The sequence below is a fragment of the Phalaenopsis equestris genome, unplaced genomic scaffold (genome assembly GCF_001263595.1).
Source record: "Phalaenopsis equestris unplaced genomic scaffold, ASM126359v1 Scaffold220620, whole genome shotgun sequence".
In the NCBI taxonomy this organism is placed as follows: domain Eukaryota; kingdom Viridiplantae; phylum Streptophyta; class Magnoliopsida; order Asparagales; family Orchidaceae; genus Phalaenopsis; species Phalaenopsis equestris.
This window is the reverse complement of record NW_018238888.1, coordinates 192,410-218,673: the sequence shown is the minus strand read 5'-3', so window position 1 is coordinate 218,673 and position 26,264 is coordinate 192,410. Positions and strand designations below refer to the sequence as shown.

Genomic DNA, 26,264 nt, shown 5'->3' with positions numbered 1-26,264 from the left:
AACCTTGAATTCTTGAAGACTAGAACCATTGATCATTATCGAGAGTTTTCTCAAGTGACTCCCGTCATTTGGGATGTAATTAACTATAGGGGCTTGCCTCTATAGGGAACTTGAAACTCAGGTAAAATAAATCCTATTTAATCTTTGTATTAAATAGGGGAATTTGTCGGTCATATATAAAAGGTTCGCAGACCAAACGGATGTCACAAATCTCTTAGTTTGCAGGATTGGGTCTATCGCTGAGGTCTACACTTATCTCTCGGGAAGGTGTAGTATTCGCGGTATCAGGCACGATTATGCAAACTATCAGACTAATGAGATCCATTTGGTCTCATTTTTCAAAAATTAAAACATACTACTTTTAAAACTCAAACTATATATCTTTTATACTTAAATTAAATCTCAATAATTATTTTCATATTCATATTTTCAAAATCAATCAAAAAGTTGACCGACACACAGTAATATATATAAAATTTGATTATCTTTAATTGAATGCAAACGAACCGAGTTGAGTAGAGTAGGGTTGTGTTCAAGCTTGAGCTTGTTTATAAAATTTGAATTCAAACTGAGCTCGAGCTCAAATCGAACTGTTGGGACTATGATACCGGAGTTAAACCCCAAATCACAAAAAGAAAAACAAATATTATTACTGAAAGCAAAAATGCAGTTACAATCAAACACACTTGAAAGAAAAATTATAGTACGACACAAACTCACACAATGGCTCGATCCCTAGGTGGTGGAGGACAACTAGGTGGTCAAAGAGTTGAGGTAGGTGGCTAAAATGGGTTGTAGGTGGTTGGGACAACAAAAGAAGGGGTTGGAATTACGTTGCAACGAAGCAGAGGGTTGGGAAACTGAGGAACAGCGAAGGGAAAGGTTGTGGCCTACGAGATAGTGAGAGGAGTGTTGTCCGGTGCGGGGGCAACAAGCGAGGAATGCAGGGACAACATGATAGGTTGCAGTCCAGGTAACAGCAAGTCGGAGTGGTGGTTAGATAGTAGGAAAACAGCGGGGAATGGCTATTCAGGTTGTCAACAGCAAAGGGCAATGATAATTACAGCGACGGGGGATGTCGAGGATAGAAAGACATCAAGAAGCTGACTGTTTGAGTGGCGGCAACAAAGACAAGTGTCTGGAATTCAAAAAACTGCAGGAAAAATAGCAACGACGGCTATTCAGGGGTGGCTGCAACAATGAAGGGCGGTTGGGAGCTACGTGGAGAAGATGAAGAATGGGATGGGGAATATAATCACCACCTTGGGAAAGAGATACAACTGGAATACCACTCAAACTCTCGAAGGAAGAAACGGATGTCAACGACTATCATAAACAAAACTCACGAAAAAACCTAAACCTAGAACATCAGAAATGTAAATATATAATGATAAGATAACTATTAGTGGGCCAAAAGAACTAGTCGACTCCTTGGAATGGAAAAAAACTGGATCAAATCATTCTAGACAAACATTCGAGTTGCAGCTTCATTTGCAGGACTCTCACGTTGAGAGCAGAGGGCGCTCCCGTATCAGTATCTGGGGGTTGGGGGAGCTTCGACCCTATCTGTTGAAGCTTCTTTCTTCTCACAGTAGTCAAGTCAGCATTGTTGAAGGTAGCGAAAACATTGCAAGCTCCGCATACATTCTCTTACAGGCGTCATCCCAAAGTACATCCTGATAGAATAAGTATCCATTCACTTTTGACACAACTTAAGCTGGAGCTGTCTGTGGATGGGTATCCTCATGAATCAAGCCTCAAGCCATCAAATTTATAATTGGTTTTATCTTTAAAATCTCTAGCAGACACTTCATCTCTCAACCTCCTCTGATAATGTATCCCAAAACAACGTGGCCCATCTTCTTTTCCACTGGAATCATCTCTATGGGTGGGATTTGGGTGTTCCTTCCTTTCCACTAGAATCATCCCTATGGGAGGGATTTGGGTGTTCCTTTCTCTCTCCACAGGAAGAGGTTATCTATGAGCGGTGAACTTTTGTTCAGGTGCTTGCAATTGTCTCCTAGGCGATATGATTCAATTTTGGGTATGGGTAGGTGGAAGGAGTTGTGTGGGGGTGACGTAGGATGAGAAAGAAAAAATTTAGGTGGAGATAGGGTTGGGCATGTGAGGATGCTAGAAATCTTAGGATAGGATTAGAATTAACTGGCTCTATTACTAAATGATATTGGAGTTAACCCAAATCATAATAGAAAAATAAATTTTATTACTGAAAACAAATAGGAGATTACAATAAAACACGTTGGAAAGGAAACTTACAACAAATACGATACAAGCTTACACTAGGGCTCCATTCCTGGGTAGTGGAGGTCGGTTAGATAGCCGAGGAGTGGAGCTAGGTGGCTGAAATGGGTTTTGGGTGGTTGGGACATCAAAAGAAGAGGTTGGAATTGTGTTAGCAACAAATCATAGAGCTGGGACACTGATGAGCAACGAAGGGAAAGGGTGGCTTGTAGGACAGCAAGAGGAGTGTTGTCTGTTGCGGGGGGCAGCAGGTGAGGACTGCAATGACAACAAGATAAGCTGCAATCAAGGCGGCAATAAGTCTAATAATGGTTGGATAGCTGGAAAACAACCGAGAACAGTTATTTGGGTTGTCGCCAGTGAGAGCAAATGGTAGTGGCAGTGATAGAGGATGTCGAGGACTGCAAAACAATAAGAAGATGGCTATATGTGGCAGTAGCAGCGAGGACAAGTGTCTGAAATTGGAAAAACTGCAATGAGAACAGCAACTACAACTGCTCGGGAGAGGCTACAATAATGGAGGCCAGTTGGGAGCGACGTGGAGAGGAAGAATGGGATAGAGAAAATAATCACCACATCGGGAGAGAGATAGAGTCAGAGCACCACCAAAACTCTCAAATATAACCGGCATCAGTCCTATAAAAAACTCATGAAAAAACCTAAACTTAGAACATCAGAAACACTGATATATAATAATAGAATAATTAGACGTAGCCCAAGATGACTGGGCACTCCTCGGAATGGAAAAAAACCTGAACCGAACCGGTCCAAACAAACAGGTAAGTCGCGGCTTCATTCACGGGACTCCCACATTAGGAGCAGTGGGCGCTCCTGCGTCAGGGTGTGTTCAAGCTTGAGTTTTTTTATAAAATTCACTATCGAGTCGAGCTTGAGCATAAATTGAGCTTTTGTGTTTATGTTCAAACTTAGTTTAATTGTCATTTTGATAGTTTGAGTTAGGTTTATGTTTGGAATTTTAGGAAGAGTTTAATATCTTCTATTTCAGTATTTTCTATTTTTAGAATTTAGAATTATTGGTATGTTATAATTCTTATTTCCTTCTTTTATCATGGAGAGTTATGATTAATTTCATGATTTTTCCAATGTGGGAAACATTTCACTCTATTTATCTTGTAATCGTTTCCTATAGAATTGAAGAGAATAAATATTTTTCCCCTCCCAAAACCTATAGTTTCATATGACGATAATCAAGTCATTATCAAGCATATTAACAACTAGTATTATCAAGCTACTCAGTGTCTATTCAAATGATCTTTATTGAGCAAATTAAAATTAGAGTTATCGCACTATTTATTTTCTAACCAAACGAGACTTATCAAACAAACAAGTAGTATGATTGTGTCAATTAATTTTAATCAAACAAGCTTTGTCGAGCTTGTAAATGAGTTACTTGTTCAACTTACAAAAACAAACGAGTTTTTAAATGAACAAGCTACTAAAGGAATCATTAAAATAAGAAATAAATGCACAAATAAATGGGAAACTAAACAAAAAAGTATTTATCCTGTTTTCTATATTATGAATTAAAATTCTAATTAAATTTAATATAAATGAGTTTTAAATTGAGAGTTAAATAAAGCTTTAATTGTATTTGCTCACAAGTTTTAGATTAAATTTTAATCGATCTTATTCAAAAGCTTAAATCAAGCTTTAATCAAATTTATTCGTCGGCTTATTCATGAACTATAAACGAAGCAATTCATCGAGCTTCTTAAAGAGCTTCGAGATGAGCTTTAAATGATATTATTTGCGAACAAAAATAAATTGAACAAGGTGTTGTTCAAGCTTGTTTATTTAAAAATCGAGCATTTATAAAAGTGTTCATACTTATTAATTTCTTAATCAAATAAATGTGAACAAACTCTTATTGAACCGAGCTACGAGTAGCTCATCAAACGCTCGGTTCATTTGCAACCATAATGATGCCAAATCATTGATGTGCTTAAAGAGGAAAAATAAATCGTGCAAATAAATAAAAATAAAAATAAAAACATGCCAAGGCATTGGTATACCATAAAGGAACAAACCATCACATCAAAATGAGTGCTCAAACACTTGCGCACCCTAAAGCATACATATTCTCAACCTAAAGGTAATATCAAATTCAATCTGCTCATAAGAAATAGGCTTTGAGCTACAATGGATGTGAGATGTAGTCCAAATCCAATGTGCCCTAGAGCAGACCATTTCAAGATGAACCAAAGCTCATGCTTATATATCTAAATCAGCCATAACATGCCTTTGATCCAAAATTAGCCACATCACCTATGAACCACAAAAATCCATGATATACCTTTGATCCATTGTCAATCACAATAGTAACTTAAAGCCATGATCGGTCATGTTATACCTTTAAGTCAAAGTCAGCCATAATCAATACCTTTAAATAATGATCGGGCATGCTTAATGAATCTAAACCATTGAAAGTACTACTCCAATTCATCAAATCCATGGATAATCTGTTTCAAGAACCCATAAATTCATCAGGAATTGCACTATCATATTACAGTATTAGCTCAAACAACTTTAGCATATGTGACTTGTGATATTTTAAAGTCAAAGATAAATTAGATTCTAATTCAGGTTTAGGTTAAGAAATGATCTCATAAACAATTTCAAATTCAAGTTGTAATTTTTTTTCAATTTTAGAATTATGTGCATGAATAGTTTCAAATGTAGGCTTTCATGTATGTTCTAGTGTAAATTTTGAGGCCAATTTATATTTTAGTTTTATGAACAAATAAGATATGGAGTCATATTTTAACTAAAATTCTTTCTATGCATGTAATTTATCCTTTATAGAAAATTCATAAACCATAATTTCTTTAAGAAAATCAAATTTAATTATAAAAGTTTACCTTTTGGTCCATGAATCACACCCAACAAATACTGCAATATGCTAGCAGTTATTTATATTTGTTGTTCATACTGCATGCCCCATTTCTCTTATCGTTTCCACTAACAAGAACGTCTCCACGGAGCAGTCTTGACAGTTTTAGATTTCCTATTTTGATATTTTTTCAGTATTTATTTTAGATATTATACTTTTCTTTTTGGGTCGGAGCAATCGTTTATTTTTTTATTTATGTTTGATTCAATCATTTTTTTTATTTTTTTTAAGTTGTATCAGCAGATTACTAATTGTGGAATAAAATTTATAATTTTTTGTTTATCCCAGATATTATTTGCATACAATCTTCCTTTTGAAAATATAAAGCATGTTCAAATCATTTCATCACGACCTTCATTGTCGGGGTGTACTGCCTTCCGGACCGAGGTGTGACAAAGTGGTATATGTTTTCTATTTAACATTCCATGACTTTGCATTTCATAATTCTTGTCTTTTTAGGACTATTTAGGGGATAGGTTTTTCTTGTGAGTTAGTTATTTAATCGATTTTGATTTCGCATATATTTCAATTGTTTAGAATGGCTCCGAAAAAATGTATCGCAGCCGTGCATGAGAGGGGTGTAGCCTGCCACTAATTTCACCCCAAAGTTGATCTCTCCTCCCATGCCAGTCCTCGGCTGCATTGAGTCGATTACAAGGAGTGGAAGAAGCAGGTTACCCCTGAAATGGCTCGATACCTGACCCATGAGAATTCTCATCTTCCTATAGTTCCAGCTCAGGATATGTCAAAAGAGGACGGATACATATTCTACCAGAATGTGTTGTGGAATGATAACACCAACATGATCGACCTACCAAGGGACTAGACCAATGAATTCGAAGCTCCCCTAACCTCGGGAGACTGATGCGGGGGCTTTCCCCCTTCCCGTTACGGATGTAGGAGCAAAATTTTCCGCAAAAAGGCGGGAAACGGGCCAGCCGGCTGAATCGGCTGGCATGGGGAACCAGTCCAGAGGACCTTCCAAAGTATCGAGCGGCTCCATACGACCCGGGCGGACTTTCCTTTCGTATCTCCTGCCCGGAGCGAGCAGATTTGGGGGAGAAGTGGCATTACCACATGACCTTTGTCCTCCTTACTTTCTCGTCATCTTTCCTTTTTTGTTGCCCCAGCTAGGTCTATTTATATGTTTGTTTTCTGAGTTTAGAGGGAGTTTTTTGATGTGTTCGATTTCAGATTTCCTGTATGGAGCTTCCTCCCCCTCAAGGGTTGTGTCTAATGGTTAGAGTCGTGTTTCGGCTGTATCCCTCTACCCGGTGGTGATTGCATCTTCCTTAATCTTGTTTCCAACAGTCTAACTTGCTCTCCAGCACCTTCCCACCACACCAAACTCTCCCGCATCTTGCTACACCGCTACTGACCCACCCATCCTTGTTGTTGCAGCCTTGGAACAACTAACCTTTGTTGTTCCTGTTGATTTTGCCCCAATTTCTTGTTGTAGCTGCACAGGACAGCCAGCCCTTTAGCTGTTCCTATCATTTTCTCACCTCACCTTTGCTGCTACCACCCCCACTAGTCAACCCGACCCACCTAGCAACCTCCACAACCCTTGGGATGCATCCTCAAGGTGTTTGTTGTGTCGTTTTATGTGTTAGTGATGTTATTTTCCGTTTGTGTGTGTTGTAACCCTATTTCCCTATTAATAAAAGTTCCTCTGTTATGGTTTGGGTTTCCTCCAATATTACCTAACCCTAAGCATATTAACCTTATTTATATTAACCAATAATAAATAATAAAAGACTAAATTGCCCTTAGGCTATGAAATACAAAATTTCCCTTAGGCTAATGAAAAACAAAATTGTCCTTAAGCTACGTAACGGCATAATAGAATATTAACCTTGTATATTTGAGGTGTGTATGAACTATTACACAATGTTTATGATGTTTCTCATATGCATTATTATGCAAAGTTGAAAAATACAAATGTCTATGGTATCCTATTTATAAGCGAAAACATTTATTGAGAAGTTAATGAAGCAATGCAAATCACTTTGCATTCCTTTTTCAGCAAACTAAATGGCCCCCTTAAAATATTGGTGTGAAAGATGTTCCTATTGCTTCAATATTTTTGTTATAGACCAACACATTATTATACATGTTTGTTGATGGACACTCCTAAATATTCCTACAAAATGAAAAAAAATATAATGTGAATGTTCAGGAATATGCATCCACTAAAAAATATTTATTGATTACACAGCCTTTTATGCATTGAATATCATTAAGCTTATTGTTAATCGAGCACTATAGCATAGTATGTGTACCTACTAAAATTAAAAAGATAATCTCTCATGGAAGCAAGATTTTCTACATACGGATGCTTAGGCTTGTATAGGTATCATATTAATTGCTTTATATAGCTTATCTTTTGAAATTTCTGGCTTTATTGTTGAGCACTTTGCAGACCCCATCCAATGTTCACGTAGAAGTAATCCATTAAGCTTTCTTTGCAAGCTTACCAATTGATGCTAACTTAAATTCATCGCATTTGATTATTGAACAATCCTAACAGGGGGAGCATCACTAGAAATAGATATTGGTTTGAGATGATTATAAGTTATGCCTTTTAGAATATTTGTATTAGAAACTTACAACAATTTATAGGAAAACAAATCCAATTCCTAAACGATTAAAGAAAACATGAAAAATTTTCCATGTTTAAAAACAATATAAGAGGGCTAGCTTATGCTCTTTAAAAGATATTTCCCCAATCAAAAAATGGCTTTAGAAATTTATCATGTTTTCATTAATAGTGTAGGAAAAAGATTTGTTTTCTCATATATACCCTAATTTGCATTAGCTATTTTATTCATCCATTCACAATTCAATCCATCTAAGTCTAAGTATAAGCAGTTCCACCCTAAAATTGATAAAGGAACTTCCCCTCTTCATAGTAGCCTCACCTTCTTTCTCCCTTCTCTCACCCAAGTCATCCAATTAGTTTTCTCTCTATCCAACAGCTCTTCAGTAATTAATAAATATGTATATGCATATTTATATGTATAGATGTGTGTGCGCGCGCGCGTGTGTCCTATATGTATGTATATATGTATGTATATATGTATGTATATATGTATGTATACACACACACACGCATACATGTATGTATCCATGCACATGCATACATAGATACATACATATATGAACTACAATGACGATATGAATAAATATTAAGAGTTTATTAGAGTGTGAGATGAGTTTTTGCTAAATGTTTGCATTCTGATCAGCAACTCAGCAAATGATACAGAACACTGCTTTTGTGGAAACCTTATCATTACATCCATTCATACATAAATATGTAGCCTATGGAGCTTTGCTACAATATTTGCACATCAGAGTAGCAATCAAATGCATGTTACATATCACAGAAATTGCATTAAAATTAGCAGAAAAAAATTTTTTTTTTCCTGCATCCATGAAATATATGCAAACATTAAAGGGGCATTTACCTATAAAACCCCCAATTCCTATGTATTTACATATCTAACACCTAAATTCTATTTTTTTTTACATTTATACCATCTAAACCTTTCATATCAGTGCAAAAATACCACCATTAAAAGTGAAATACACCCTTTCATGCATAGATAAGGTTGCATGTATGTAAAAATTAAAATTTAACGTGTTGGATATATAAATACATAGGAATTAAGCGGTATGCACGTAAATCTTCCAACATTAAAATGTATGGCAAATATATATACAAACAATAGAACCATACCTGAAGAAGGTACTGCTGTCACCATGTTGCAGATTGCACAACACACACTAGCCGCCCCTCTTGGGTAAAGAAGAGGGGTCCGACATCCACTGCATATAAGTTGGCTCTGCATTGCCTGTTTTACACGGCAAAAAATAACTAAATTTCAGGGAGTGGAGGGGGGAGGGGGACATCCCTGAAAACTAATTTTCAAATCTTATAATACATTATTTCTAAACAGTATTTATTCAGATAATAATACTATATAACATGCATAACAAAGTATAACAATATGAAGAATAGTGTTGAAGAATGGGGGGATAACATGTATTGAGAACAAGATAGCATGAAACATCAATCAGTCCAGGCGTTGGAATTAATGAGTAAATAACTATCGAAGAAATACATATGGGAAATGGCTAAAGCTTGGAGAGATCGTTAAAAACACTTCTATAAACAAAAATTACATCACTGAGGTTCTAAATAAAAATGAATGGAAAAAAAAATTTCAACTGAATATGAATGGTCGGATTGATGCATGTCTATAAACTAAAATCACCACAAAAAAATTGCTTTTTTATGGGCATTTACATACATAGCATCCAATTCTACATATCTAACACCTAAACATCACTTTTTTACATTATCACCCAACTCTTTCATAACACACCAAAAACACTACTATTTTAACTTTTCGAAAGTGAAATACACCTTTTCATGCATATAAGGTGTTGTATACATAAAAGTTGAGGTTTAGGAGCTAGATATGCAAATACATGAGAATTGAGTGGTAAGTACGAAAATCTTCCTTCTTTATTTTGTTCGAACTTATACAGCAGGATGCCATCTGTAACATCATTGATTACCAAAATAACAAGCCAAAATGCCCCAACAGCACACACACAAATTCCCTTTATCAAACCTTAGATGAAGTTAAGCTAAAATCACTCCGCACAAGAAATGATTTGGAATGCGATGGGAACGCAGGACAGAGGGTGGGCGTGAGCGCAGGATTCCCCAGCATAGGACTTGTGATTTCGCGATCCCGTCTAAACAGGAACCGCAGGATCTCCCAGATTCACATGATCCTGCCAATGTGACGAACGAGAATCTATCCTATTGTTGTTGTCAATCCTTGTGGAGCCTAAATTTCTTTTATTCCTGAATTTTAATTAGGTTTTTCTTTTTTTTTCTTTTTTCTTTTTTTTGTTTTAGTTAAAGAAGTATTTTTAAATTGTTATTTTCTGGTTTAGGCCACTTGATTCTGTTTGTTTGTTTTAGAAATTATATCTTTGATTTATACCATACTTGAGTGTTGTATCATTTCCCTTTTGCAAGCAAAGTGTCTGTAGCTTGTGTTGAAACGAACGGTGAACCTCTTCGAAATCAGTAATCCGTTGTTTCGATGCAATTTTTGTTGTTTTCAACCTAGACAACCACCGAGCGATATTTCTCCTCTTCCAAACTCACGTATGCTCTTCCCCTTGCCATTCCATAACTTCCTCACCGCAAAACTTAATGCATAAATACCTTCTCGAACCCTAGAATAATATCATCCGGTATCAGAGCTAGCCTAAAGTTCAGTTGGAATAACAAGACGCCATGCCGCCAAGGAGAAATCTTCAACGAAATGCTCAGATTACCATGCAAAGCATCCAGCGGGAAATCATCTAATTACAATGCTAGCTGATTTAAAAAAAAAAAAAACCAGCATGGTATGCCAAGAAGCTTCAAGTGATGAAGAGTCGGCATTGAGTATAGGAGAAGAGAAAGTGATTTCGGAATTAAGGTGGACCCACAAGATTTTGATGATCACATGAACTTGGATGAGTTTATTGAATAGCTCCATACGGTGGAACAAATCTTTGATTATAAGGACGTCCCAACTGACACAAGAGTAAAACTAGCCGTCATCAAATTAAAAAAGAGTGTATTTCAGTAATGGGAAAACTTAACTTGAAGCGCTTACACAAGCGTAACGGGAAAAGTAAAATTACTATATAGTCCAAGATGAAAAAAAAGATACAATGCAAATACATTCCCCCACATTATGTCATGACATGTTTATAAAGCTCCACAACTTGTCCCAGAGAGACACTTTTATGGAAGAGTACACATCTGATTTTGATCACTCATCTTGAAATATTTGTTGTGGAACCAGAGAAAAGCACAGTGGCAAGATATTTAAGAGGACTGAGATCGTCTATTAGGAATGTGGTGCAGTTGCAGTCATATTAGTCTATACTCGATATACAGACTCTAACTTTGAAGGTGGAAAAACAGCAGCGTCACCAAGTGACCTCCACACCTTACAAACAGAATTTAGCCCTAGGATCAAGCAACAAAAGTACACTTAGTGGAGCATCTAAACTAACCCCAATAGGGGAAAAACCAATTTATAGTAGAAAAAATGTAGAGCCTACTAGGATCAACACTCTCAGATCTGTCCCAACCTAGAGATGCTCAAGTGTCACGATTTTTGGCATATTGAATTAAATTGCCCAAACATGAGAATGATATCTCTTGCTGAGCAAGGAGCAATTGAAGAAATTGACAGTGACATAGGAGAGAATGATGACATCAGAGATAGGCCTCAAGTTCCAGCCGACGAACAAGACATGCTATTGATTCAAGTTAAGCCTATTAGAGAGATTTTGGGAGGACTAACATTGGTTGTCTAGAAAATACTGCATCCAAAGAGCCGATTTTAAAAAAGGAGCAACCCTACTGAGAGAGTTTTCAGATGTCTTAACTAACACTTTAACTCCGGAGTGGCTGCCACTAAGTGGTCAAACATGACAAGAATGTCATTCCAAGGTTAATGTCTCCAAACATATTTATTTATTGGATACACCAAGCTGAATATGAGAAGTTGAAGAAGCAGGTTAAAAATTTAATAGCTCGACACTTGGTTCGTGGGACTACCCATATATATTTAGTTCCAGGTTTGATTGTGTCAAAGAACGATGGTTATTTATTCTAACACAACGTGCTTTGGAATGGTATGTGTTTTAAATTTTCATAGAATAGACATGAGAATATATTTTGTAGTGGGATTGCCTTTGACTTTATTATGATGGTGATAAATCGCTTCCTGAAGCTTCTAGTGAAGAAGATGAAGCTTCTCCTACCTGAGAAGAATGATGTGGGCTGCGAATGGGAACTCGATATGGAGGGTGGATGCGAGCAATGGAAGCAAGTTCAAGATTCCACCGCGCGGGATCCTGTGATCTCACGATCCCACCTAAACAGGAACTGCAGAATTTCACGAATTCAAGCAATCTTGCAAACGTGACGGATGAGAATCTCTCCAATTCCACACCAAAAACAAGATTTATTACCTATAGTTACCATCAGTCCTTGTGGGGCCTAAATTTCTTATATTCCTGGATTAGAATAAGGACTTTGTTTTGCTTGAAGAACTATTTATATATTATTTTCTTATTTAAGAGGCTTTTGACTCATTTCGTGTGTTTTAGAGATTATATCTCTAATTTCTAGTGTTGCATCATTTTTCTTTTGCAAGTGACGTGTTTGTAGCTTATGGACGAACAAATGTCAAAACTCCTCGACATTTGTACCTCGTCGTTTCAATACTAACTTTGTTCTTTTCAGCCGGGACAGCCGACGAGCGATATTCATCCCCATCCAAACTCCGTCAAACTCCTGTATTCTCTTCCCTTATCATTCCGCAACTCCCTCATCATAAAACTAAATGCCTGAATACCTTGTACGTGCCCTAGAATGGTATCAAGAAAAAGTCACAAAGTTCTCAAACAGGCATAAAATAGAACCGATAAGATATGAATCAGCTGACTTCACCATAGAGCTATTCACTTCATATATCCAGTCAAATTCATAAAGGAAGCTCCTTTTCATGCGTAGTCAATCAATCATCAATAATACAACCACTATATTAAAAGAAAAACAACTATTTTTTCTTCCGAACAAAGTTAACAATCCATCATTTTCATATATAAAAAATAAAGAAAAAATCTAAGAATCCCCAAGTAACCCCCCATTATCAACTACAAGTAACGATTTAAAACAATGAATAAAAAATAAAAAATCCGCAATCCCTTAGCCCCAAATACAGCCCTCTAACCATCGATGTCGAAACCCCCAGCAAAAATTAAACAAAAAAATATATATCTTCGAATCGATTACCTCCTGGAAAGAAGCTGATAATCGGGCTAACTGCGACCGAATTGACGACTTCTCAGCTTGGGCCGACGGAGCAAGATCGAGAGAGCAAAGAGAGAAGAGCAAGAACCAAGAAAGGAAGGAATGAAGAGGAAGATGGAGGATTGGGGCCGTTCAAGTTGTTGTTCAGCCTCAGCTAAACTTCTCGAAGGCACTCCCCCTGGTTATCTACTTTAGTTAGGTGATGCTATATTAACCGCGTTACCTTATGATCACCGCAGGTGAGTTTACCTTTACAAAGTAAACATTTTAAATTTGTATATTTATAAAACTATTATTTATTTAGTTTTTAAAACAATTAAATTTGTGTATTCAAAGTTGGTGGTGCCAAATAACTCAAATTTTGATAAAAGAGTGATGTCTATGGAATTTATTGATATGTTTATGTTATTTTCATTCATTTTATGTTTTATTTTTATATTTTTTTTGGAAATATATGTAGTATTATTTGCGGTATACAGAAAATATTGAGGATTTGGAGCACTTGAAGAACAAAATGGGCTAAATCGATAGGTCCGAACCCCAATGCACATAGCTAAAAATATAAAAGAGGATGACAGCTCAACGCCAAGCGATAGTGCTCACTATGGGTGCAAACGAGCTGAGCATGAGCAAACTAAGGCTTGAGTCATGTTCTATTCGTTTGAAATTGGCTTATGTTTGATATTTCTCGTAAATAGTTAAATCAGCTTGTTTAAATTACGCCTATAAACAAATTCATTATATTTTATGTTCATGTCGCTCGTGCCTCCTTACAAGCAACTACAAAACTTCAAAAAATTATGAATTGAATAATTTAAATTATTTTTATTTAACTACTTAATTAATTAATTTTGTAAAAACATAAAGAAATTCCATATTGAAATCTCATGGTTGCAAAAGCCCATGTTAAGTCTTCCTTTTATAAAGACAAAATTTATCAATTCAAAAATCTCGATGTGGGTTCAAAGGTGGTTTTAAACCATGGCTAGAAAAAAAAGTTAATTATGACCCCTTGGGGGCATTTTCATTCAATTATTATAAAAATTAATTTATTAAAATATAATATATAATATTCAATTTCATTTAAATATTAATATATATTACCTATTATTAAAAATAAATTATAAATTTATATTACATTAATTAATATTTAAATAATATTGAATTAATCAAAAAAAAGTATACATCAAAATTGAATTAACTAATAATAAATTAAATTTATAATATTTTTAATATTAAAATATCATCATGATATGATGCTTACAAAATAACATTATCTTCTATGACTATGTGAAATAATGTTTGAGCTCGATGTATATCGAAACTGCAGCTGTACTGGTCTATGTTTTTAATATAAATGAAATAATTCATCTGTATAATTTAACAGTTCAATTAATTATTATGCATTATAACAGAGGAAATTAATAGCCATAAAATGTAGTTAACACATATGACTATTCTCTCTCATGGTGATCGGGGATAATAGGTATCTGGTGGCTGAGTAGGAGGTTTCTCCTAGTCAAGTGATGCCCAATATCAATACCACTGCAAATAATTAGTAATTTTTTTGTCTTTCATCTTCTTGCAATTAATTGAATTGTACTAGATATGTCTGACTTATTTCATATCTCGATATAGTTGTGGGAATATTGTATCAAGTCAACATTTAGTTATCTCGCCCGTCGACTCTCTTAAAAACTCGTTCAACGTGCTCCACATCTATAGACTGAATGCTATCAAATCATCGCATAACACGATTTGGAAGATGACGCTCAACATGCTTCCAACTTATAAGTGAAACACCGATAGTCCAAATATCTATGTTCTGAAAAACATGTCATGTAACAACACCTTATAAATATTCAAATATTATGCACAAATAAAATGTCTATTAAGTAATATAGTTATTTTAATTTTTCAAAGTAGAATTTGAACTGCAACCGCCGCCTCGATATATACCGGGCTCACGCACTACTTTACTCCATCGTAAAAGATGTTATTATTTTGTAAAAAAACATGTTATAAAGATATTTTAATGTTAAAAAATATTATAAAATTAATTTATTGCTATTTAATTCATTTTTGTGTATATTTTTTATTTATTTAATATTAATTGATGTAGATTTTTTTTTAAAATCCCGATTTCGATGTGATTAGGCATATTTAACACTTAAATTTGTATTTTTAAAATATACCACCCAAATAATTTTTTTAGCATTTGTTTAATAAATATACAAACTAAAATAAGAAAAGATGAGTTAATATTATTATTTATTTATTTAACTATTTCAAGTAAAAATTAGCATTGGTTTCTGTATAATTTTTTTTCGAGATGAACACGAACAAAAAAATATTTGTTGTTGTTCGGCTCGTTTACATTTTGACCTTAAAAATGGACTCACGTTATGCTCGTCAGGTTTAATGAACAAGTCGAACACGAGCTACTTTACGAGCCGAGCACGAACTCATCGTGAATGGTGAGCCATTTTGAGTGCCCTAAGTGCCACATCTAGTGTAGTTGTACCCCGTACTAGCGCTCTGGTGCCACCACACTAGCATTGTCACGCCTCCCACCATTTTTTTTCCTTACAAGTTGACTTGAGAAAAGTTCAAAATCTCTCAAAGGAACTCTCATGCAGGCGACACACGCTCAGCTACACGCTCTCTTGTGAGGCACTATCATATACTCAGAGCATAAGGGAAACATTGGAGAAGCGTGTAGTGTAAGATTTATATTGGAGTGATCGTGAGTGAGAGTCTCTATGGAAGGAATGGAGTGATTGTAATCAAGCAACAAGAGATTCTCTATCGACAATCAAGATTTGGGAACAAGAAATGCTTTCTATCGGGTTTTTCATTCCTTACTCTTGCACTTTTAGTTTGATTTATTAAATGCAAGCCACATGTTTATTTCAAATTATGCATGGCACTTAAAATCTCTCCCCCCTAGGATTGGAACCCTTTTAAATCTTGAAGGATCTCATGTTAGATTTTTAAATTTGTGAACGATGATGTTGTTTTTTAACCTTCGAAACTTAATTTACATTCAAACTAGTCATTTTACTAGTTGTATGCCAGGACTATCGAATGGAGATTATCTAACTTCGAAAGATTTGAGAGATTGTGAGTGTGCTTGTAATTCATCTACAATTTCTAGATTTAAGGAGATAAGTAAACAAAGTTTGCATTTGTTTTCTTTAAGACATAATTGTGCGACTCTTTGTGTATGATTTCTACTTTTAATATAATATTTTTGTTGATAAAATTTGGCATGTATAGTGAGTAGATTTTCTGTTCTCCTTTGTTGTGGAAGTGTGGGGAGAAGGGCTTGATAATTTGGTGTGATTCTTGAGTGAATTTTATAAATGGTGTTGGAATAACTTGGGGACTCATTGACGTTTAACTTGGCCAGTTAATTTGTTAAAATTAATCGTAATTATAGCATTTTGAGAGGAACCTATGATAAAAGACTATAAAAACAACCAAGTTATTCACACAAAGTTATTGGAATAGGAACATATCTTTTGAATTCATGTGAATTGATTCAAGAGCGAGGTTGTACAGGGCTTTTCATTTGATTTAAGGAAATAAACAAATGAATCGTCAACTTTTCTTAAACTTTCAGAAAGAGATAAAAAAGATATTTCTCTTGTTCGACACCTACTTTCGAATCAATTGCAAGTTTGAATCCCTACATAATCACTTCAATAGGGTATTTTTGACACATCTTAATCAGGAATACTTTCTTCGCATTGTTTTAAAACATAAAATTTGTTCACTTTCAAAAATTAAGATAGGAACTTTTATTAAACTTCGAAAAGTTCAAACCATCAACCTAAGAGCTAACAATCATAGACTGTAACTTTTTCATGAATTAAGTTTTCCTCGTTCCACGAGAGATCTACAACCGAACTCAAACCCAGCACTACTGATAAACCACATACTTGTGTGAGCCACTTGCTTTGCAACACTTGATGCATGTCAACACGAGCGTGGCGTGCAGAGGCAACCGAAATCCTGTATAGGGCTTTTCATTTGATTTAAGGAAATAAACAAATGAATCGTCAATTTTTCTTAAACTTTCAGAAAGAGATAAAAAAGATATTTCTCTTGTTTGACACCTACTTTCGAATCAATTGCAAGTTTGAATCCCTACATAATCACTTCAATAGGGGATTTTTGACACATCTTAATCAGGAATACTTTCTTCACATTGTTTTAAAACTTAAATTTTGTTCACTTTCAAAAATTAGGATAGAAACTTTTATTAAACTTCGAAAAGTTCAAACCATCAACCTAAGAGCTAACAATCATAGACTATAACTTTTTCATGAATTAAGTTTTCCTCGTTCAACGAGAGATCTACAACCAAACTCAAACCCCAGCACTATTGACACACCACATACTTGTGTGAGCCACCTGCTTTGCAACACTTGATGCATGTCAACAGGAGTGTGGCGTGCAGAGGCAACCGAAATCTACCTCTTCTTTCGCTCATAAATGAAACCATTAAGGAATAGAGGGGGACAATTCCCATGTTTATAGGAGGCAGTTGCTCTTAAGCTGCAGGTAAGAAGGTCAGCCCTCTATTTTGTGTAAATAGTTTAGAATAATGTGGCATGCATGTAAATTTCCAATATTCAATTACAATATTCAACAAAAACAGCACAATCAGGCACCATAATGACACAGCCGCAAAGCATCAAAATGGATTTCCACCAAACATGTACCAATTCATAATAACATATAATAACATTCCACTTATTTTTCAAACAGAAAGTTCAGTTTTACATAACACGACTTATTGTGCAGGCAGAAACAACTTACAACTTATAAAACAAGTGCTGAACAAGCAAAGCAAGGCACACATATGTCCAATTAATTATTCTATCTTAGCAAATAGAAACAATACTGAATGCTCAAGAGACCATGGCTGTTAAGCCACAACAAAGCTGCTTCAGGGATTGAAATCCCTCGGCGTCCATGGAGACGGAAGCCAGCCGCTCCGCGATCTCCCTGACATAGCCAACCATCATGTAGATATCAATGGATGATTTACATAGATACCAATTAATTTCTATGTATTTACATATTTAACACTTCAAAAAAACATTTTCATGCATAGCTTTAAAGCAACAAAGTGATATGTACGTAAATATGAAAGTTTAGGGGTAAGATATGTAAATTTCCCATGAGTTATAGACCTGGAACATAGCAAGTACCTGAGGAAACAGGAACATCTTTGTTCCACAGTCAGAGATGAGGAGATTAAAAACAGTACTGCGGCGCTGCAGCGTGGAGCATATTTCTCCTACTGCATGAGCAAGCTTTTTCAGATTCTTGCTCACAAAAACCAGTGCATTTAGAGGATAATCTGCAACCTCCAGGATTTGTATTCCATCGATATGAGAACTGCCATAGATGGGTATGATTGGGAGAAGCTCCACTGGTAGAGGATTTGCAGAGTAAATGGCCTGTCAATCAAATGAGGTAAAAGACTGATTAAGTAAATCATTTCAACATGAATCTCCAACCTTAGATGAGCAAACTCGATGGTAGGGATGCACTTTATTTGGTTAAAGCTGAAGGACAGAAACTAACCGAGCTCACCCGGTTGATTCGGTTCGATTTTAAAATAAAAATTAGTTTTTTGGCTTTAAAAATTTTAGGAAGATCTACATACATACCACTCAATTCCTCCGCATTTACATATCTAACACTTAAAAGTTAAATTTTTACTTGCATGTCACCATGAAGATGTGTATTTCACTTTTTTTTAAGTTAAAATAGTGGTATTGCTGATGCGAAATGTAAGTTTTGGGTGATAAAAATGTAAAAAAGTGAAGTGTAAGTGCTAGATAAGTAAATAGATGGTATGTATGTAAATGCCCCAAAATTTTAATATTTAGTTTTCATTTTTCGTTTAGGTTTTAATATTCATTAAACCAAAGAAAACAAAGAACAGAATCATAGTAGGATTAGGAAATCAAATTCATTTAGAAAGAATATAAATTAAGCATATTATATGTTACTCTAGGTTAGTTTAAAGATTTTTACTTTTAAAGAGATGGTGAGACATAATAAAGAGAGACGAAATTTTTAATTTTAAAATAGAACCTGCCGTTTTAAATTATTTTAGGCCAAATGCTAAATTTTGTTTTGCTTCAAACTAAACCAATTAAATTGAATTATATTTCAGTTCAATTTGGATTGATTTTAGCATAAGCTTTGCTGGTTTTATTTATTTATTTTTTTTTTTGGATTTTGGTTAGTTTTGGTTTGAGTAGTTCACAAACCGATTAAACACCCCCTACTCGATGGTGCTTTGCACGACGCAATGAAATTATTGAGGTTTAGAAGAGTAGATGAGAGCGAATAATAGAAAGGATATATAGGAGTGCATTGCAATCCTTTTACCGGCATTTTAGTTATGTTTCCTTTTGATTTGAAGTAAACAAAATGCAGTGCATTTCTTTGTTCTATTCCTAATGCAGACAAAAAAGCATTTTTATGCGACTTCAAAACCCGCTCAATGTTAGCAAGTTCGGAATGCATGAAACGGTGTGAAGCACTATACCCGTCCACCCTTTGCAACTCTCACCATGCTCCGCAGCCTCTCTGCTCCTCGTCACATGAAGCTCGCCAGTCCCACCCACTTCCAATGGCCACCTCACCTCTAGAAAACACTTGTGGTCGCTGAAATGCTTTGATCTATTGCATCTCCACTATCTCCATAGCTCTAGTCTGCCGCGGGTGATCTCTTTCCCAACACTGACAACCTTTATGCCTCCCTGGTATCTCTCTCCCCCCTTCACAGGAAACTTACGAGGAAACATCATCTATGATTGTGTGTCTTGCTGATTGTTGTGTTATTTACTGGTCAAAAAAACTCGCCGATGATAATCAGGAGATCCTCAATGATTCTACCCAAAGGATCGCAAGATCCTTAACCACCAGCATTTGAGCCGGTCCATGGGGAAGGACAAAACTATCAGGACACGTGCGCCGTCTATGGCCATTGGTATGAAGAACTCTTATTTTCTACCATGTTCTCAGCCAGATGGCAAGCACACCAACAGACTTATGCACATATATGTGCGTGTGTGCGTGTGTGTTATATTAATGGATATATTGAATTTATTTTAAAATGAGCATATAATGTGATAAAAGTTCTATTAATGACAAAGTTGAAGTCAATTTTAACCCTAATATATTTTGATTTTATTTTAAAATGAGTATACCATATGAATTATTAATTTTCTTGTATTTCAAATCAAGTTTTTGAATCAACAGTAAAAACAATTCCAGTGTATTTATTTTATAGATATCCAAACAACCTTCATATATTTAGAATACATTTTTTTTTTTTTTTTACTATGCATGCACTTATTATAGACAACCAAACAACCTCAAAGTATTCAGAATGCATTATAATCCGAATACAATGCATTCTATTTACTCTGCATTTTTTCAAGCAACCAAACAGCCTCTAAAGCTTTTCTTACATGATAAAAAAGAAGATTAAAATCATGATTCTCAAACTAGTCCCAACTACTTGGAGTAGGCTTTATGAATCCTCAATTTTTATTTATTCTTGTTGAATGATGCTTTGATTGTTTGAACTATTCTTTGCAAATAAATTTGATTTACATATTTTCATTCCTAATTTTGTGATACTAATTCCGCAAATTTTATATGCTAAACAAAGAGTTAAATTTTTTACCATTGTGAATGTCTAACAAGAAGGGATTGACCTAAAAATGAAATCCATATTCATAAAATTAAATGAGGTTTCCTTAGTTAACCATGACTAAAATATGCAAATTTGAATTGGTTCTGATTGAAGAACAATAACTACAAAGAGAATCAGATTTTTTTTTCATAAATGAATGAATGTCGAAGTCAAACGAAAAAACAAAAGATCGTGGATGATTAAGGTACCTGGAAGTATGTACGATCCATATTTGTTGCAGAGAAGTAGTCAAAAAATATTCGAAATGAAAAATTATTAACTTCATCCGCAATCTGGGAGATCGACAGAAGCGCTCCGCTGATAGCCTGTGTCCTCTGATGGAGGTGGTAAGGAACCAAGAAAATGTGCCCATATTCAATAGGATTTGGCTTGAAAAATCAAAGGAAAACATGAATCAGAAACCACAAAGCAGTCCATGTTTTAAGAAACTAAAGTCCTTTCAGCTAGAGATTACATTAACAATAACCAAGATTCCATCTTGAGGCGCCGCAATTAAAGGAACGAACATAGATCTCTCCCTTTCTCCACTTGCGACACAGAAAAGAATTTCTTCCCGATTATTTTTTAAAAAGCTGGGTTTAACATTTCCACCCGATGGTTGGAACGCCTTTTTCTCAAACTCTTTAGAGAAATTTGAGTTCCATTCCTCATTCAACTGTGCAATTAGCTTCCTCCTACCAACAATCTGTGGATGCACCAAACATATAAGTTAAATAGAAACTAACAGATTGTTTTGAACTAAAACATGTCTGGTTGCAATGATTGTTTTCAAAAACACTTAAAATACGCACAAATTGTTTTTAATTTTTTTAAAATTGAAAGTCAAACATGCAAAAAATACATTAAACAAACTCATATTTTAAGCAAAACAAAAGAAGCAAATAAAATTAATGCCAAACAAGGCATACGAGGCTGTTTGAGATCACTTTATTTTATTTTATTTTTTGTTTATGTTTTAGTTTGAATTAAAACATATTTGATTGAGGTTAAAAAAAAAAAAAACATATACAAAAGCATATCAACCAAACATATTTAAAGAAAATAAAGGTGATGCCACACAGATGCTAAGCTGAATTTCCCTGCTCCATAGTTTCATATCACAACCAAAAACCTACCTTTGTCTCACATGAAGTTACATCATAACTAAGCTGACCCATCCATGCCCGTTCTTCCCACTGTAATTTTTCCAAAATTAAATAAAAATGAAATTAAAACAAAATACAAACACCATTATAAATATAAATTACCTGAGACAATATGAGGGTGTCTAGTAAGCTCAGCCCATCATCAGCAGTGCACGAAAACCCACCATCTGCACCATTTTTTTTCGTAGAAGTGCATGCTATATAAACTAACGTCTCAAAACCTTAGAGATTTCAAGGTATTTGAAAAAGGTCAACATTTCCGTTAGGCTGATTCATAAAAAAGTAGGCAACATTGATAAAAAATAAATGAATAAACAAACTTCATCATTCACTAGTGAGCTATCAATCATAAAAAAAATAGACATCAAATTCTAAAAAAAATTAGCTTGCCTCCCACCAAAACAAGAACATGATGCTACAACCCAAATTGTATTCTAGATTCAAATTTTAAGATAAATTTTAATATAAACTAACCGTGAGTCCCCAACAATGGAAACTAAGCTTGCTTAAAACACACAATTTCTTCCAAAGTTTCCCAGATATTTATATTTAAAATTTAAATCACACATCAGGGAAGATATTGATATCTCAAAGAAAATTCAACCAGTATCAAAATCACTCTTTTTCTGAGTCTTCACCACAGAGGCACAAGTAGCAATTATTCATAAAATTAAAGCATAGATAGAAAATCAAACCAGCATTAATACACAAAATAAATTAAAAATCAAGCACAAATTTCAAATAGTCTTCGAAACTTTCAACAGTTTCAGATTACAAAAAAATCCAAATTAAGCTGAACAAGAAGTTAAGCACATGTTGAAGCAGCCACATGCAGAAAAATAGCATCTAGATTAAAAAAAATATGTAAAAATACGAAACGAAGTATAATATATAGCTCAAAATACAGTATTGAAAAAATGAAGAACGAGAAGAACCTCTGAGAGGAGCATCATAGCGCTTTGACTGCTCCTGGCTGGTATTTTGCTTCACAAAAGGATACTCTCCTTCAAACCGAACGAATGACACCATAGCTAATAACGCTTACACCACACCAGATACCCGCTAAAACAAACTATACAATAACACCAGGCGCCTTCAAGCTTCTGCACCACCACCAGCAAGGCAGGTGAGGTCCGACGGATGCCCGCCGGCAGAAGGTAGGGCGCCGCGACCACCGTGAAAAGCAGGGGAAGCAATCAAGAACTTAGGGAAAGCTTGCAGGCATTCTCTTCCCCGTTTGATAATTACACGAGATTCTCCTCTTAGAGCCGTGGTTAGATTGCTGAAGCCAGCCCTAACGGGACTAGCTATATCCTCCGTTAAAAAACACAAGCAAATCAACAGATCGCGTTTCCAGATGGATCAAAGAAACCAGAACAAGAAAAAAAATAGGGACGCTATAGCAAGATGGAATCTTTCTTCACAAATCTGCCAAAAAAACAAAAATTCACAGATAAAAAGATGAATTTCTGGAAGGACCGACGAGTATAACAGCAGAGAACCCTAATTTCATACCAAGACACCGACTTTAGCTTCGGGGAGCGAATCCGAAACCCTGGAGCTTCAAGGAATGGTTTTGGGGGAAGCAGAGCTTGCCGGGGACCGCAGAGCGGAGATTGCGCCCAGGAAATGGGAGCGAGGCCTTCCAGATTTTACGGATCGCGCCGAATAGGGTTTATGGTATAAAAGGGAACCCTGCCGACCAGAAGGACAATCACGTGAATGTCCAGCTATGTGAAGGGAGGAAGAATCTCGGCTCCCAATAATTTAAAAAAATTATATATTATTTCTTAATATTTATATGTTACTTTAAGACTTATATGTTTTTAATAATTCTTAAAGACTTTATATGTATTAATAATTCTTAAAGACATTAAAATTTAGCTCCTAACATATAATATTTTTATTTATAAGAACTGTCATATTTTTAACGTGATGTTAGTTAGTATAAATATGAAAAATTGAACATTAGATATATAAATACAGAGGAATTGTGAGATATGTTTCTAAATGTGAATAATTAATAATGCGTGCTAAAAAATTTGTGGTAGTAGAGTAATAGATTATCGTCTTAGCGTTACACGAGAATTCAACACACACAAATAAAAGAAAAGAAAAAAAAATAAGCAGCAGAAGATACCTTAACTTTTTACGTAGAAAACCCTTGAAAGAGAGAAAAACCACATGGGCTAACCCGGTTGAAATAGTCCACTATAAATGATGAGTACACATATACATTCTTCTCTCGAATTAGGGAAGATGAAATTGCAAAGTTGTATAACTATAATCTGACTGTTGTTCTTTGTGAGAACATGTTGCAAGAGTCATTGTTGATTGTTGTGGAGGTAGTAGTCCATCCTGAGTGTTGTAGATGGTTGCTCCAAAAACATTGATTGGTCAGAGAAGTCATAGCAAGCAGTTACGAGAATTGTGAATCACGTAGATTATAATTGTCGAGTATTAATGACGTCCGTAGACCGCGGGGGTTGGAGTTAAGAGCTGCATGAACTGATGACTACGTAAGTCGTTGGAGTGAATATTGATGACGTTCGTAGGCCACTGGTGCTAGATTCAAGAACGGTATGATTTGATGACCACGTAGGTCGTTGGGCGAGTATTGATGACGTTTGTATGTCGCTGGGGCCAAAGTCGGGAACTACATGGGCTGATGACCGTGCAGGTTATTAGCACATTAATCGTAGTGGTGAGTTCTTGTCCTACAGACGGGAGAGGTTACTAGATTTTCCAAGTTACAACGTTGATCGACGGCATCTGGTCGGCGGTGGTTGACGATGATCGATGTTGACGACGGTCGAGATGGTGTTGGACTTCAGCTCCTTTTCAGAGCTTCCAATTCTCTCTGAAGCCTCAAGTCCCCCCCCCCTCATGTGAGGGGTGTAATACTATTTATAGTGTTCTGAATGTCATTAATGCAAGAATATGAAACATTTTGATCGGACGGTTCGAAGAGCTTCCCCGATTACACAACGTTTAATAGACATTTGAGTGCCTTATAGATGTCCGAAGTGAGTGATTTTGGGCTCGTTAGATTTTTCTTGTCGAGATGCTCGATTCGAGTATTAACTTGTCATATTTGACAACCGTTTGCCCTTCCAAATGTGTCTGGAAATCATCTAAATGTGGTTCAATGAGTTGATCTGGGCTTGATTTGACTCGAATTGGGCTATTTTTTATATAATTATGCCCGTCTCATCAAACCAGTCAATTTGACTATAAGTTTGCTGACATCGGAGCTCTGGATGACTTTTTATCAAGATTTGAATGTTTCTGCTTAAAATATCGGCTGGAAATTTGTGTTGGATGATGACAATTTGTTAGTAACGTATCAATTTATTATTGTTTGTTCTAAAGAAAATTATTCAATAAAAGTTAATTTGAATTTTAATTAATATAACATATTCCAAACATAAATATAAATTGCTAATAAATCAAATAAGTATTATGTAACTTTAATCATCTAAACAACTAATAAAATTTTTATTCTTATTATTTTTCTAGATAAATTCAACTCATTAACCTAATTGGTCAATAGAACGTCAAACGAGCCGAGCTTGAGTGAACTGAGTCTTAGCTCGAGTTCAACTCATTCCAATTTGAATCGAGTTCGAAATGACTCGTGAGCAATATGCTCGTGTACGACACGAATAATATATTTTCGTGTTCGGCTCAAAATAGCCTATGTAGAATATAAAATGTCGCGGAATCTTATCAATAATACCGTAGACGGCAGAATAACACCGATAAACACAGCGATAATATCTATGTAACGCCCGCAATAACATCTGAGTAACACCCAAATAGACTGGGTCGTTATTCCGTGGTATTATTCATGTTATTCCACGGTGTAAAACCGTGAAGTAACACTTGAGTAACACAGCGAGCACCAAAATAATACCAATAACACAACGGGTGTTACTCCATGTTATTCCGCAATATTTTTATGTTATCAGTGTTATTCCGCAATCAGTGTTATTCCGCGATGTTACACGACAGAATAACACCAATAACACCGCAGACGGAAAAATAACACTGATAACACAACAGGTGTTATTCCAGTGTTATTATGTAGTGTTATAAGTGTTATTCCGCGATGTAACACCTATGAAACACCGCAAAAATATTAAGTATATTTATATTTTTAATTATTTAATTATTTATTTATTTTCGAGCCGAACACAAACATACAAATATTTATTCGTGTTAGGCTCATTTATATTTCGAGCTTAAAAATTTATTCATGTTCGGCTCGTTAAGCTTAACGAACGAGCC

At 35.3% G+C, this 26,264-nt stretch overlaps 1 protein-coding gene across 1 annotated transcript in view; it reads right to left on the bottom strand.

Moving 5' to 3' along the window:
- LOC110037534 (protein LOL3) overlaps positions 1-13,243 on the bottom strand; it is a 33,196-nt gene extending 19,953 nt beyond the window's left edge. Inside the window, exons 1-2 of the mRNA XM_020742199.1 lie at positions 13,059-13,243; positions 8,913-9,027 (exon numbers count right to left, since the gene is read on the bottom strand). Coding sequence (XP_020597858.1) covers positions 8,913-9,024 — 112 coding nt within the window. The 5' untranslated portion in view covers positions 9,025-9,027; positions 13,059-13,243. The remainder of the gene's footprint in view (positions 1-8,912; positions 9,028-13,058) is intronic.
- Between the last annotated feature and the right edge of the window lie 13,021 nt (positions 13,244-26,264).